Source organism: Salvelinus namaycush, chromosome 27 (assembly GCF_016432855.1).
Source record: "Salvelinus namaycush isolate Seneca chromosome 27, SaNama_1.0, whole genome shotgun sequence".
In the NCBI taxonomy this organism is placed as follows: Eukaryota; Metazoa; Chordata; class Actinopteri; order Salmoniformes; family Salmonidae; genus Salvelinus; species Salvelinus namaycush.
Genome location: NC_052333.1, coordinates 2747303 through 2763938, shown reverse-complemented (window position 1 = coordinate 2763938; position 16636 = coordinate 2747303). Strand labels below are relative to the sequence as shown.

Below are 16636 nucleotides of genomic sequence, written 5' to 3'. Positions count from 1 at the left end.
CCCGCAGCAATGTTCCAACATCTAGTGGAAAAAGCCTTCCCAGAAGAGTGGAGGCTGTTATAGCAGAAGATGGGGGACCAACTCCATATTAATGCCCATGATTTTGGAATGAAATATTCAACGAGCAGGTGTTTATATGCCTATCATTATGATGAGTTTATAGATGTCAAGATTACCCTCACCAAATTCTAGCCTTAACCTTTAGTGGAGAAACACACAACTATTCATCCCCGACACCCCCGCTGTGCTGTTCAACATGTGAGCCTTTGCTCTGACCTCTTGACCCTGGGCTTGACCCCAAGCTTGATCCCGCCAGCGCTCAGAGCTAAAGTCATAATTATTTTGCTTCTGATGTGTATTTGTCTGGTGAGTGACATCTGTTATCTCAGAGACCACAAAACTAGGCCATATGTCTGTAATTGTCTCAGAGACCATGAAGCTAGGCCATATGTGTCACGCCCTGACCTTAGAGATCCTTTTTATTTCTCTATTTGGTTTGGTCAGGGTGTGATTAGGGTGGGCATTCTAGTTTTCCGTTTTCTATGTTGGCCTGGTATGGTTCCCAATCAGAGGCAGCTGTCTATCGTTGTCTCTGATTGGGAGATCATATTTAGGCAGCCTTGTCCCACCTGTTGTTTGTGGGATCTTGTTTTTGTGTAGCTGCCTGTGAGCAGCCCAGAACGTCACATTTTGTTTTCTTCTGTTTTGTTTGGTGAGTTTCTTATTTATTAAACATGTGGTATTCTACACATGCTGCGCCTTGGTCCAATCATTCAAACGATCATGACAATATGTCTGTTATTGTCTCAGAGACCATGAAGCTAGGCCATATGTTTGTTATTGACTCAGAGACTATGAAACTAGGCCATTTGTCTGTTATTGTCTCAGAGACCATGAAGCTAGGCCATTTGTTTGTTATTGTCTCAGACACCCTGACGATAGGCCATATGTTTGTTATTGACTCAGAGACCATGAAGCTAGGCCATTTGTCTGTTATTGACTCAGAGACCATGAAGCTAGGCCATTTGTCTGTTATTGTCTCAGAGACCATGAAGCTAGGCCATTTGTCTGTTATTGACTCAGACACCCTGACGATAGGCCATATGTTTGTTATTGACTCAGAGACCATGAAGCTAGGCCATATGTCTGTTATTGTCTCAGAGACCATGAAGCTAGGCCATATGTCTGTTATCTCAGAGACCATGAAGCTAGGCCATATGTCTGTTATCTCAGAGACCATGAAGCTAGGCCATATGTCTGTTATTGTCTCAGAGACCATGAAGCTAGGCCATATGTCTGTTATTGTCTCAGAGACCATGAAACTAGGCCATGCGTTTGTTATTGTCTCAGAGGAGTTACTGTTAGAGGATGCATAGCTTCTAATTAGTGACCAATATGAAAGGGGCCCATGTTGATGGGATTCAGAAGATTATCATTGAAAATGTTACTCCATTTTGCTCAACAAAAAACAACCATAATACTCAAGAGTATTTAGTGGTGTTTACATGGCATTTGTCTTAAGTTTAGGTTGATTTTTACAGGTTTGGAAACAAAACAAAACTAAATTTCTCCCTTTCCATACCACCTTCCCAATGCTCCTTATCTACCGTCTTTTTCCTTCCTCTCTCCCCCTTGCTACCCCTTCTTTCGCCTTCCAATCCCTCCCTCCTTCTCCCTCCCCCTCTCCCTCCATCTCCCTTACCACCCTTCCTCCCCCTCTCCCTCTCCCTCTCCTTCCTTCCCCCGCTCCCTCACCTCCCTCTCCCTCCCCCTCTCCCTCGCTTCCTCCCCCCTCTCCCTATCTCCCTCCCCATCTCCCTCCCTATCTCCCTCTCCCTCCCTCCTCCTAACTTGTGATCCCCATCCGTAGGGTATTACTGCAGATAACTCTCACTGTGTTCAGGCATGACACACACACACACACACACACACACACACACACACACACACACACACACACACAGACACACAGAGTCATTAACTCCAGGAGAGAGGGGGAGAGAAGGATATGGTTGAAGGAAGGAGAGAGAGAAACCCCACATTCTGGGGTGGAATACATAGATGGTTAAAAGTAGAGAGGTATAAACCCTGCAGTACTTTGAAATGGGTGAAATATTTAGAGAGGGGATGGTGCAGTAGCCTGTCCACCCGTCCACGAGGCTCTGGCCAAACGGCCACGCCGACTGGCGTTTCCTGACCACCCGTCCACGAGGCTCTGGCCAAACGGCCACGCCCACTAGCGTTTCCTGTCCACCCATCCACGAGGCTCTGGCCAAACGGCCACGCCCACTAGCGTTTCCTGTCCACCCGTCCACGAGGCTCTGGCCAAACGGCCAGGCCGACTAGCGTTTCCTGTCCACCCGTCCACGAGGCTCTGGCCAAACGGCCAGGCCGACTAGCGTTTCCTGACCACCCGTCCACGAGGCTCTGGCCAAACGGCCACGCCCACTAGCGTTTCCTGTCCACCCGTCCACGAGGCTCTGGCCAAACGGCCACGCCCACTAGCGTTTCCTGTCCACCCGTCCACGAGGCTCTGGCCAAACGGCCACGCCCACTAGCGTTTCCTGTCCACCCATCCACGAGGCTCTGGCCAAACGGCCACGCCCACTAGCGTTTCCTGACCACCCATCCACGAGGCTCTGGCCAAACGGCCACGCAGACTAGCGTTTCATGACCACCCGTCCACGAGGCTCTGGCCAAACGGCCACGCCCACTAGCGTTTCTTCTCCATCTGAGGCTGCATTTGCTTTCCTCCCTGTCGTCTTGTAGAATGTGAACACCTTCTGACCGTTTTGATTGGTCCCAGATACCCCAAGAGGTCAGTGGCACCTTATTTGAGAAGGATGGGTTTGTGGTAAAGGCTGGAGTGGAATGAGTGGAATGGTATCAAACACAGTACATCAAGCACATAGTTTCCAGGTGTCTGATGCCATTCCATTCACTCCGTCCCAGTCATTATCATGAGCCGTCCTCCACTCACCAACCTTCACTGCCAGATACTGATGTGTTGGGACAGAACCGGGGAACAGAGCCGTCATTGGCTTTTATCGTCACTGGCTGGACTCAATCAATTTCTAAAATGGCTGTTTCAAATTGAATGTATGTAGAGATTGATAGGGCAGCGGAATTAAATTCAGGAGGTGTCGTCAGACAGAGTGTACAGACAACCCTTTGACAGCGTTTCAAACCCAGGTATGTCTGATACCACAACCACAGAGCTAACGGACACTATGAACTAGCAGGAATATGGAGTCTTAGACAATCTCTACTCGCATGACAAAGGGTGAAAGGTCAGCCTTGCTCTCCCTCCTCTGCTTCCAACCCACCCCACCCCTGTCCTGTTCTAACCTAAACCTTCACCCCAGTCCTGTTCTAACCTAACCCTTCACCCCTGTCCTGTTCTAACCTAACCCTTCACCCCTGTCCTGTTCTAACCTAACCCTTCACCCCTGTCCTGTTCCAACCTAACCCTTCACCCCTGTCCTGTTCTAACCGAACCATTCACCCCTGTCCTGTTCTAACCTAACCCTTCACTGTCCTGATCTAACCTAACCCTTCACCCCTGTCCTGTTCTAACCTAACCCTTCACCCCTGTCCTGTTCTAACCTAACACTTCACTCCTGTCCTGTTCTAACCTAACCCTTCACTCTGTCCTGTTCTAACCTAACCCTTCACCCCTGTCCTGTTCTAACCCTTCACCCCTGTCCTGTTCTAACCTAACCCTTCACTCTGTCCTGTTCTAACCTAACCCTTCACCCTGTCCTGTTCTAACCTAACCCTTCACTCTGTCCTGTTCTAACCTAACCCTTCACCCCTGTCCTGTCCTGTTCTAACCTAACCCTTCACTCTGTCCTGTTCTAACCTAACCCTTCACCCTGTCCTGTTCTAACCTAACCCTTCACTCTGTTCTAACCTAACCCTTCACCCCTGTCCTGTCCTGTTCTAACCTAACCCTTCACTCTGTCCTGTTCTAACCTAACCCTTCACTATGTCCTGTTCTAACCTAACCCTTCACTCTGTCCTGTTCTAACCTAACCCTTCACCCCTGTCCTGTTCTAACCTAACCCTTCACCCCTGTCCTGTTCTAACCTAACCCTTCACTCTGTCCTGTTCTAACCTAACCCTTCACCCCTGTCCTGTTCTAACCTAACCCTTCACCCTGTCCTGTTCTAACCTAACCCTTCACTCTGTCCTGTTCTAACCTAACCCTTCACTCTGTCCTGTTCTAACCTAACCCTTTACCCCTGTCCTGTCCTGTTGTAATCCCTAACCCTTTACCCCTGTCCTGTTCTAACCTAACCCTTCACTCTGTCCTGTTCTAACCTAACCCTTCACCCTGTCCTGTCCTGTTCTAACCTAACCCTTCACTCTGTCCTGTTCTAACCTAACCCTTCACCCTGTCCTGTTGTAATCCCTAACCCTTTACCCCTGTCCTGTCCTGTTGTAATCCCTAACCCTTTACCCCTGTCCTGTTGTAATCCCTAACCCTTTACCCCTGTCCTGTCCTGTTGTAATCCCTAACCCTTTACTCTGTCCTGTTCTAACCTAACCCTTCACCCCTGTCCTGTTCTAACCTAACCCTTCACTCTGTCCTGTTCTAACCTAACCCTTCACCCCTGTCCTGTCCTGTTCTAACCTAACCATTCACCCCTGTCCTGTTCTAACCTAACCCTTCACCCCTGTCCTGTTCTAACCTAACCCTTCACCCCTGTCCTGTTCTAACCTAACCCTTCACCCCTGTCCTGTCCTGTTCCAACCTAACCCTTCACCCTGTCCTGTTCAACCTAACCCTTCACTCTGTCCTGTTCTAACTAACCCTTCACCCCTGTCCTGTTCTAACCTAACCCTTCACCCCAGTCCTGTTCTAACCTAACCCTTCACCCCTGTCCTGTTCTAACCTAACCCTTCACCCCTGTCCTGTTCTAACCTAACCCTTCACCCCAGTCCTGTTCTAACCTAACCCTTCACCCCTGTCCTGTTCTAACCTAACCCTTCACTCTGTCCTGTTCTAACCTAACCCTTCATCCTGTCCTGTTCTAACCCTTCACCCCTGTCCTGTCCTGTTCTAACCTAACCCTTCATCCTGTCCTGTTCTAACCTAACCCTTCACTCTGTCCTGTTCTAACCTAACCCTTCACCCCTGTCCTGTCCTGTTCTAACCTAACCCTTCACTCTGTCCTGTTCTAACCTAACCCTTCATCCTGTCCTGTTCTAACCCTTCACCCCTGTCCTGTCCTGTTCCAACCTAACCCTTCACTCTGTCCTGTTCTAACCTAACCCTTCACTCTGTCCTGTTCTAACCTAACCCTTCACTCTGTCCTGTTCTAACCTAACCCTTTACCCCTGTCCTGTCCTGTTGTAATCCCTAACCCTTTACCCCTGTCCTGTTCTAACCTAACCCTTCACTCTGTCCTGTTCTAACCTAACCCTTCACCCCAGTCCTGTTCTAACCTAACCCTTCACTCTGTCCTGTTCTAACCTAACCCTTCACCCCTGTCCTGTTCTAACCTAACCCTTCATTCTGTCCTGTTCTAACCTAACCCTTCACCCCTGTCCTGTTCTAACCTAACCCTTCACTCTGTCCTGTTCTAACCTAACCCTTCATCCTGTCATGTTCTAACCTAACCCTTCACTCTGTCCTGTTCTAACCTAACCCTTCACCCCTGTCCTGTCCTGTTCTAACCTAACCCTTCACTCTGTCCTGTTCTAACCTAACCCTTCACCCTTGTCCTGTTCTAACCTAACCCTTCACCCTTGTCCTGTTCTAACCTAACCCCTTACCCTTATCCTCAACTGGCCACCAATGTCAACATTTGAATAAGCCCCCCCTCCTCCCCAGCTATCACACAACCACCACCAGCTCCATTACCATGTCCATCACCATGTCCATCACCATGTCCATCACCATGTCCATCACCATGTCCATTACCATGTCCATCACCATATCCATCACCATATCCATCACCATGTCCATCACCATGTCCATCACCATGTCCATCACCATGTCCATCACCAGCTCCATCACCAGCTCCATCATCATCTCCATCACCATCTCCATCATCATGTCCATTACCATGTCCATCACCATGTCCATTACCATGTCCATCACCATGTCCATTACCATGTCCATCACCATCTCCATCATTATGTCCATTACCATGTCCATCATTATGTCCATCACCATGTCCATTACCATGTCCATCACCATCTCCATCATTATGTCCATTACCATGTCCATCATTATGTCCATCACCATGTCCATCACCATGTCCATCACCATGTCCATCACCATGTCCATCATTATGTCCATCACCATGTCCGTCGCCATGTCAATCACCATGTCCATCACCATGTCCATCACCATGTCCATCACCATGTCCATCATCATGTCCATTACCATGTCCATCACCAGCTCCATCACCAGCTCCATCATCATCTCCATCACCATCTCCATCACCATCTCCATCACCATCTCCATCATCATGTCCATTACCATGTCCATCACCATGTCCATTACCATGTCCATTACCATGTCCATCATTATGTCCATCACCATGTCCATCACCATGTCCATCACCATGTCCATTACCATGTCCATTACCATGTCCATCACCATGTCCAGTCCATTCCTTTCACATGTGGAATGCCAGATCATCTGAAGAGCACCGTTATCTTCATCTCTCTCTCTCTTCTTTTCCCTCATCTCTCTCTCTCTTCTTTTCCCTCATATCTGTCTCTCTTCTCTTCCCACATATCTCTCTCTCTTCTCTAGCCCTCATCTCTGTCTCTCTTCTCCTCCCTCATATCTCTCTCTCTTCTCTTCCCTCATCTCTCTCTCTCTTCTCTTCCCTCATCTCTCTCTCTCTTTCTCTTCCCTTATTTCTCTCTCTTCTCTTCCCTTATATCTCTCTCTCTTCTCTTCCCTCATCTCTCTCTTCTCTTCCCTCATCTCTCTTTTCTCTTCCCTCATCTCTCTTTTCTCTTCCCTCATCTCTCTCTTCTCTTCCCTCATCTCTCTCTCTCTCTTCTCTTCCCTCATCTCTCTCTCTCTTCTCTTCCCTCATCTCTCTCTCTCTCTTCTCTCCCCATCTCTCTCTCTCTCTCTCTTCCTCATCTCTCTCTCTCTCTCTTCTTCTTCCTCATATCTCTCTTCTTCTTCCTCATCTCTCTCTCTCTCTTCTCTTCCCTCATCTCTCTCTCTCTCTTCTCTTCCCTCATCTCTCTCTCTCTCTTCTCTCCTCATCTCTCTCTCTCTCTTCTCTTCCCTCATCTCTCTCTCTCTCTCTTCTCTTCCCTCATCTCTCTCTCTCTTCTCTTCCCTCATCTCTCTCTCTCTCTTCTCTTCCCTCATCTCTCTCTCTCTCTTCTCTTCCCCTCTCTCTCTCTCTCTCTTCTCTTCCCTCATCTCTCTCTCTCTCTCTCTCTTCTCTTCCCTCATCTCTCTCTCTCTCTCTCTCTCTTCCCTCATCTCTCTCTCTTCTCTTCTCTTCCCTCATCTCTCTCTCTCTCTCTTCTCTTCCTCATCTCCTCTCTCTCTCTTCTCTTCCCTCATCTCTCTCTCTCTCTCTTCTCTTCCCTCATCTCTCTCTCTCTCTCTTCTCTTCCCTCATCTCTCTCTCTCTCTCTTCCTTCCCTCATCTCTCTCTCTCTCTCTTCTCTTCCCTCATCTCTCTCTCTCTCTCTCTTCTCTTCCCTCATCCTCTCTCTCTCTCTCTCTTCCCTCATCTCTCTCTCTCTCTCTCTCTTCCTCATCTCTCTCTCTCTCTCTTCTCTTCCCTCATCTCTCTCTCTCTCTCTTCTCTTCCCTCATCTCTCTCTCTCTCTTCTTCTCTTCCCTCACATCTCTCTCTCTCTCTTCTCTTCCCTCATGTACCTCTTCTCTTCCCTCATGTACCTATTTTTCTTCTCACCCTTTTCACTTCCCTCTTTCTTTATATATCTCTCTCATCCCCCATCTTTCTATCTTCTTCTCCTCTACCACACTTTTCCATCTCTCTCCATCTCTCTCTCTTTCTCTTTCTCTCTCTCCATCTCCCTCCCTCTCTCTCTCTTTCTCTCCATCTCCCTCCCTCTCTCTCTCTCTCTCTCTTCTCTTCTCTCTCTCTCTCTCTCTCTCTCTCTCTCTCTCTCTCTCTCTTCTCTTCCCTCATCTCTCTCTCTCTCTTCTCTTCCCTCATCTCTCTCTCTCTCTTCTCTTCCCTCATCTCTCCTCTCTCTTCTCTTCCCTCATCTCTCTCTCTCTCTTCTCTTCCCTCATCTCTCTCTCCTCTTCTCTTCCCTCATCTCTCTCTCTCTCTTCTCTTTCCCTCTCTCTCTCTCTCTCTCTCTTCTCTTCCCTCATCTCTCTCTCTCTCTCCTCTCTCTTCTCTCCCTCACATCTCTCTCTCTTCCTTCCCTCATCTCGCTCTCTCTTCTAGCCCTCATCTTTGTCTCTCTTCTCCTCCCTCATATTTTTCTTCTCTTCCCTCATGTACCTCTCTCTTCCCTCATGTACCTATTTTTCTTCTCACCCTTTTCACTTCCCTCTTTCTTTATATATCTCTCCATCCCCCATCTTTCTATCTTCTTCTCCCTACCACACTTTTCCATCTCTCTCTATCTCTCTCTCTTTCTCTCTCTCCATCTCCCTCCCTCTCTCTCTCTCTTTCTCTCCATCTCCCTCCCCCCTCCTCTCTCTCTCTCTCTCCTCTCTCTCTCTCTCTCTCTCTCTCTCTCTCTCTCTCTCTCTCTCTCTCCTCTCTCTCTCTCTTCTCTTCCCTCATCTCTCTCTCTCTCTTCTCTTCCCTCATCTCTCTCTCTCTCTTCTCTTCCCTCATCTCTCTCTCTCTCTTCTCTTCCCTCATCTCTCTCTCTCTCTTCTCTTCCCTCATCTCTCTCTTCTCTTCTCTTCCTCACTCTCTCTCTCTCTTCTCTTCCCTCATCTCTCTCTCTCTCTCCTTCTCTCCCCTCATCTCTCTCTCTCTCTCTCTCTCTCTTCTCTTCCCTCACATCTCGCTCTCTTCTTTTCCCTCATCTCGCTCTCTCTTCTCTAGCCCTCATCTTTGTCTCTCTTCTCCTCCCTCATATTTTTCTTCTCTTCCCTCATGTACCTCTTCTCTTCCCTCATGTACCTATTTTTCTTCTCACCCTTTTCACTTCCCTCTTTCTTTATATATCTCTCTCATCCCCCATCTTTCTATCTTCTTCTCCTCTACCACACTTTTCCATCTCTCTCCATCTCTCTCTCTTTCTCTCTCCCATCTCCCTCCCTCTCTCTCTCTCTTTCTCTCCATCTCCCTCCCTCTCTCTCTCTCTCTCTCTCTCTCTCTTCTCTTCTCTCTCTCTCTCTTCTCTCTCTCTCTTCTCTCCTCTCTCTCTCTCTCTCTCTCTCTCTCTCTCTTCTTCTTCCTCATCTCTCTCTCTCTCTCTCTTCTTCCTCATATCTCTCTTCTTCTTCCTCATCTCTCTCTCTCTCTTCTCTTCCCTCATCTCTCTCTCTCTCTTCTCTTCCCTCATCTCTCTCTCTCTCTTCTCTTCCCTCATCTCTCTCTCTCTCTTCTCTTCCCTCATCTCTCTCTCTCTCTCTTCTCTTCCCTCACATCTCTCTCTCTTCTCTTCCCTCACATCTCGCTCTCTTCTTTTCCCTCATCTCGCTCTCTCTTCTCTAGCCCTCATCTTTGTCTCTCTTCTCCTCCCTCATATTTTTTCTTCCTTCCCTCATGTACCTCTTCTCTTCCCTCATGTACCTATTTTTCTTCTCACCCTTTTCACTTCCCTCTTTCTTTATATATCTCTCTCATCCCCCATCTTTCTATCTTCTTCTCCTCTACCACACTTTTCCATCTCTCTCTCTTTCTCTCCATCTCCCTCCTCTCCATCTCTCTCTCTCTCTTTCTCTCCATCTCCCTCCCTCTCTCTCTCTCTCTTTCTCTCCATCTCCCTCCTCTCTGTCTCTGTCTTTCTCTCCATCTCCCTCCTCTTTGTCTCTCTCTCCCTATCTCCCTCCCCTCTCTCCCCCCTCTCTCTGGATTCCAACACACGCTGTTCCTGACACAAACAGACAAACAGCTGATTGCTCTCTCTCTCTTTCTGTCTTTCTCCAAATCTCTGTGTGTGTGTAATATAATGTAATGTATGCTTATCTGTGGAGGATTGCATTTCTGTGCCTTCCACCCCCTGACATGCACTGTGGTCCCATGACAAAGATGCCCTTTCACATACACAAACACACACACATAAAAAGACTGGGCCTGACACAGTGATGACAATATTATGTCCCGTGATGCCAATCCTCTTCATCACCATCATCATCACCACCACCACACAAAACACCCCCGCAGAGAATCGAGCTACACAAGGTACAGGAACAGAGAGACATCTGCAGTTACAGTTTCATTTCCAATATTACAGGTAGTTATTACTAGTTACTAATGGAAATCAAGAGTTCTCCTTCTCCTCGTCTTCTCCTCCTCTCCGACCTCACCTGACACACATGCAGCGCTCCAGCTATCATTATTTAACCCCTGATGGTGTTTCTGCCTGGCTCAGCCCATTCTCAGAAATAGATGTGAGAAATTACTCATTTGCAGTAGGTGACTTGGCATGCCACTCATTCTACAGCCAGACAGTGGAGACTTTATGTCATGGAGAGAAAGGAGAGGGAGGGGGGAGTCCAAGCTACCTCTCTGCTCTTCTTATTCTCTCTTCAGAATGAGTCTTGCGTGAAAAAATGGTGTCATAATGTAACAGCCTACCGTCTATAGGTGAGGCGACCAGGAGCAGGGTTTGAATCAGGTACCCCATAGGCCACCACATCAGGCAGGCATGTGTCTGATGGATTACACAGGTCAATGTTAATCAGGTAGTAGATAATGATATGGTTGTGTTTTCCATTGTATACCCCGTGACATCAGCGCTACAATTAATTCAGTGCTATTAGTAAAAAATGTGCATTAATCATGCGATCTTTAAAAGGTGATTGGAAGTGGAAGTCTTGAGCACAGCATGGATATATGGGCTGAATATATACGTTGTCTAAACAGCGGTAGAGTGTATGTTTGTGTGGATAAACGGTTGGAATGTGCGTGATGGTCACGTCCACACGTTGTTGTGGTGATATGTAGTTGTTGTTGTCAGGGTAACAGACAAACCTCGTGAGATGTCACTGTAGTCAAGTCGTTCGATCTATTCGGCAAAGTGGCAAGACGTTAACGACTAGTTCACAAAGAAATGTACGCGACTAAAACTTACTTTGCCACTATTCTACACAACACTTTAAACTGGTATCATGGTTTAAATGGTTAGTATTATCGAGTTAAACTTTCAAACGTGAACAATTATCGCCATTCAGTAGCTCAAGCCTGTCCAATTGCGGAATATGATGAGGGAGAGAGAATGTTGTGTTGGTTGTCACTATTTACCACAAACACACAAAGTCAAAATTGTCTATTTCTTAATTTAAAACATTTATGAAAACAAAAAATAGCTTTAGGTCTTAAGGTTAGGAATAACGTTAGCAGTGTGGTTAGGGTTAATGTCAGGGTTAGGTTTAAAATCAGATTTTATGAAGAGAAATGAAAGAAATAGGCTGTGGTTTAGCCATAATCATGACTTTGTGGCTGTGGTAACTAGTGGAGACCAGAATGTTGGGGGTCTTCTGAAAAGGGCGGAGAAAACTCCTAAACTGCTGTTGATTGGATATGGTCGTGTGACCACGCCCGTGGGTGGTATCTTGGTCTATCTTCATGCTACGCGTTCAACCAGTGTCGAATCTAGTGGGTATGTTTCTACGGGAGTGAGAGGTTCAACTCTGGAGAAAACGCCAAGGAAACTAGCAAGGACCCCCCCCCACAAAATATCTAATTTTGCTATTGGATCCATTACCACTGCCCGGGAGCTGGATTAAATTGAGACAACTTTTTGGTTTAATTCTCTTTGAAAAACACCGAATAACGATGGGTTCCCAAGCGTCCAAGGGAGGGGTAGCTGTGGAGGCGAATGCTGCCGATGTCGCCACCGTCAAAACTAATGGACAGGTATGTAACGCTCTCTCATCCCTGGACCACACGACACACCCTTCACCGAACTAACTAAACGTATCTTAGAAAGGATGTTCTGTTTTTATTATTAAGTTGCAATTAATTTGAAGGTGTGGTTTGTCTGTTCAGATTTTTTGGGGGGGGGGTAAATGTGCACCTTGGTTCAGTTAGAGTGATAAGTACACAGTTGGTTGGCTTGCTAAGCTAACATGGTGTCCAGTGATGATAACTACGGACACTTCATTCAGACGCGGGAGGATCAAATCCAAACGTGTTTGCTGCTAATGCCACGATCTGCTGTTTGAAGATAATTTTGGGCAAAAAAAACAAAACCCAAATTAGATAGCTAATTAGCTATTCGGGTTTTGGAACGAGAACAGGGACCACAGGTAAATTAGCTAGCTAATCGAGGTTTTAGCTAGCCGTAATAGCTAACTCGTATGCGTTCCCGTTCCAAGTCCGTGTATTTGATACAAGTTCCATATCAAATGCCACGAGGGGGGGTTTAGAAAGGCATGGGTGCACGTAGGCAAGCTACCCCTCATGCATAAGATATGAGAGCCAATTGGTGAATTATGGATTGAAAAGGAGGGTTTCGGCAGTTGTCAATTTAATTTATGCAGCCCCCTCGGAAACCGGCGAGTCTAGACATGTCTCGATCAGTGACTGTAAACGTTATTTTATAGATAAACATACACAATCGACATAAAATATTATTTTCACCTCACAAAATTACACAGTATAACCAGTATTTTGTCAATTGATCATCGGGTTCATTGGCAGTATTACTACATTTTTTTTTCTTTCATCGATTGGTTCAAGTCTTTGTTGAAAGAGATGGCTCCGTCTGTGTGGTGTCTAGTGGGAGAGCTATGGACCACATGCTCGGTCTGCGTGTCACTGTCGCCGCCTGTCGTTTTCTGGTTGCACTACAAGGCGTCGCCTTTTGACGCAACACACTGGTTTGTTGATGAGCACGACGTTTTGATGAAACATCGCTATAAATCTAAATGTTATGATGGTTGTTTTTTGTTACAGTGTAAACTTCTCATGTAAATTGCATTTTCTTTATTGATTGAAATGATTTTTTTTTTCTACCATATGTCTTATTTGGTTCCTTAATCTTTCCCTTCTCTAGGAGAATGGCCATGTCAAGTCCAATGGTGACGCCACAGACACGGCCACTCCAAATGGTTCTGCCGACGCCAAGGAGCCTGAAGCGGGTGCCGGAGGGGACGCCATCGAGCCAGCGCCCGCCGCCGATGGTGAGGCCGCCAAACCAGAAGGTGAGGCCGCTGCCAAGGGTATCTCCAAGAAGAAGAAGAATTTCTTCCTGAAGAAATCTTTCAACTTCAAGGGCCTGAAACTGAAGAAGACCAAGAAGGAGGAGGAGGCGGCCGCTTCCGCTGAGGAGAAACCTGCAGAGAACGGAGCTGCTGTGGCTACGGAGGAGATGAAAGCAGAGGAGGGGAAGGAGGAGGTTGTGGCGGCTGCTGCAGAAGCCCCTAAGGCCGAGGAGGTGCAGGCTAAAGCAGAGGAGGAACCTAAGGAGGAGGAGGTAAAGGAGGCTGCTGCACCTGCACCAGAGCCCACCAAACCAACAGAGGAGACCAGCTCGACCCCCGCGGCAGAGGCCCCCTCCCAACAGAATGCAGAGTGATTGTATCTTTACCGACAACAAAGGACTTGTGTGGACTGTTTTTCAAGAGAGAGAGAGAAAATAGTTATAAATATATATTTCTATATATGTGTATATGTATACATATGTATGGATATATGTATATGTAAATATATACACATTTATGTGAGACTCCATTGTGTCACTTTTGTCATTGTAACAAGATGACAGACTAGATTCACTAGTTCACTTCCCTGGTTACGGCGAGACAGGGTCAACCTGGTAGTATTATGTGCTGGTTGCTATGGAACAATGGGATTTATTGGACAACAAAGTTGGAAGACACAGTTATGGATGGGAGTCGAGTTGACCTGTCTTTTCCCCAAAACACCCGACTCAAAAAATAGATGCCGTCCACATGTAGGAATGAACTGGATAGGACAGGACACCAACCCAACCACCACATGAAATGACTATTAATAAAAATAAAATAAAAAAACAAGAAGAAGAGATCAGAAATTGAAAAAAAAGAGACTTGCCAACTTTGTACATTCATATATTTTAACCCCAAATTTGAAGTATTTTGTGGTGTACCTTTTAGAGAACCATTTTAAAGATTCAGAGAAGCTGTGTTTTGTTTGTTTTGAAAGAAGAAACATAAGAAGCAACTTTAGATTTTTATCTTAAAGGGGGGGGGGGGGGGGGCTCTTGAGTTTGCTATGTTCAGTGTTGCCGTTTTAAAAGGAAGCAGGGTTGTTGATCTGTCTGGTGTGTGTAAGCCTGACTCTACTTTCATGTCTCTAAATACATTGGGACTGATACTGTTCTTTATTAGGCTAATGTTGACAGATGTTATGGTTTTATTGTAAAGTTGACAATGGTAAATAAATGTTGGTTACCAATACCCTATTTGTATGGAGATTGTTATTTTTTAGGTGGGAAGGGTGATTAGTAGTAGTGTGTTGGCTGGGGTAAACAACACAACTGTTTTCTAGTGGTAGAGAAACGTTCCTCTAGCTACAAGGTGCTTTCCAATTCTAAGAATCAATAAGTTAAGAATGTGATTCTTATAAGAACACATTGGTGTGTTTCAGACTTGTCATAGTCTACAGCAGAGAGAACCTCGCATTCTTGAAAAACCTGACCAATTACACGTGTCATCAATCACACATAGTAGTAAAACCACTGGTGTGTGTGTCCCTACAACCATATCATACATAGATATTCACAACTGTGACAACGAGTGGACCATACCTAATTTGTCATCATTTTGGACGACGGCTACTAAGTATCGGTAAGCGCTGACGGAGTGGAGAGACTACTGCGGACTGTAAGAAACAGGGTGGAAAACTCCCACTAGCCCACGCCTCCGTCAATCCAATGTTTTTTTTAGATTTCTAAGATGTAGTGAACAGAACAAGTGCATACTTCTGGAGATGGGTAGAGAATTGGACGACAGCCAATGACCTGACCCTTGCTTGCACCCACATTATCCCTGGGACCTCTGTAGCGCCTGTAGGGACAGCACCTCTCAAGAAGTCATTACTTAGGGCTTATATACTGTACTTCCTCAAATCTTTAACATTTAAGCCCATTTAAGAAATAACTTCTCAACATTGTTTATTTTACCTCAATGAAGTTAATTCAATTCAAATTGAGCTATAAATCGTTGATCCTGATCAGGGTTGGTTGTAGAGTCAGGGGATGTCCCAAATGACACCCTATTCCCTATGTAGGGCACTACTTTGGACAGAGTCCTATGGGGAATAGGGTGCCATTTGGGATACTGCCCCACTGACCTAGTTCACATGGTGACATGATGAGTTCAGAGCAGAGTTCATGTTAGTCCTCACAGCCTTCAAACAACGATTAATTATTCAAACACGGATGTAGCTCCACATTGGTATGCTTCAGGCATTTGTCACAGATTGCAGAGGCATTTGTTGAAGTCACAACGCATGTTAATCTAATCATTGAACGGACAATATGTGAATACGTGAATGAGGTCGTTAGGTTGCTTACTACTGTGAATGAGGTTGTTAGGTAGCTTACTACTGTTTAGGTAGCTTACTACTGTGAATGAGGTCGTTAGGTACACTATATATAAAAATGTATGTGGACAACCCTTCAAATTAGTGGATTTGGCTATTTCAGCCACTCCCTTTGCTGACCAGTGTACAAAATTGAGCACACAGCCATGCAATCTCCATAGACAAACATTGGAAGTCAAATGGCCTCACTGAAGAGCTCAGTTTATTACAACGTGGCACCGTCATAGGATGCCACTTTCCAACAACAGTTCTTCACATTTCTGCCCTGCTAGAGCTGCCCCGGTCAACTGTAAGTGCTGTTATTGTGAAGTGGAAACCTCTAGGAGCAATAACGGCTCGGCCGCAAAGTGGTAGACCACACAAGCTTACAGAACGGGACCGCCTAGTGCTGAATCGCGTCGCGCGTAAAAAATTGTCTGTCCTCTGTTGCAACACTCACTACCGAGTTCCAAACTGCCTCTAGAAGCAACGTCAGCACAAGAACTGTTTGTTGGGAGCTTCATGAAGTGGGTTTCCATGGCCGAGCAGCTGCACACAAGCCTAAGATCACCATGCACAATGCCAACCGTGTGCTGGAGCGGTGTAAAGCTCGCCGCAGTTGGACTCTGGAGCAGTGGAAACACGTTCTCTGGTGTGATGAATCACGCTTCACCATCTGGTAGTCCGACGGACGAACCTGGGTTTGGCGAATGCCAGGAGAACGCTACCTGCCCCAATGCATAGTGCCAACTGTGAAGTTTGATGGAGGAGGACTAATGGTCTGGGGCTGTTTTTCATGGTTCAAGCCTCTTAGTTCCAATGAAGGACAATCTTAACGCTACAGCATACAATGACATTCTTGACTATTCTGTGCTTCCAACTCAGTTTGGGAAAGGCCTTTTCCTGACCTCAACCCCATCGAACTCCTTTGGAATGAACTGGAACGGTAACCATGAGCCAGGCCTAATCGC

The 16636-nt window shown here is 46.4% G+C and overlaps 1 protein-coding gene across 1 annotated transcript; it reads left to right on the top strand.

The window, feature by feature from the left end:
• The first annotated feature begins 11767 nt into the window (after positions 1-11767).
• LOC120022618 (MARCKS-related protein 1-B-like) lies at positions 11768-14533 on the top strand. The gene is made up of 2 exons (XM_038966592.1): positions 11768-12014; positions 13156-14533. The coding sequence occupies exons 1-2, from the start codon at positions 11934-11936 to the stop codon at positions 13675-13677; spliced, it is 603 nt and encodes a 200-aa protein (XP_038822520.1). The 5' UTR covers positions 11768-11933; the 3' UTR covers positions 13678-14533.
• The last annotated feature ends 2103 nt before the right edge of the window (positions 14534-16636 follow it).

Bases quoted from the DNA above. Each gene is read 5' to 3' on its own strand.
- LOC120022618 (XM_038966592.1), top strand. From the start codon at position 11,934: ATGGGTTCCCAAGCGTCCAAGGGAGGGGTAGCTGTGGAGGCGAATGCT. The intron at 12,015-13,155 runs GTATGTAACGCT...TCCCTTCTCTAG, and splicing joins CCGTCAAAACTAATGGACAG to GAGAATGGCCATGTCAAGTC.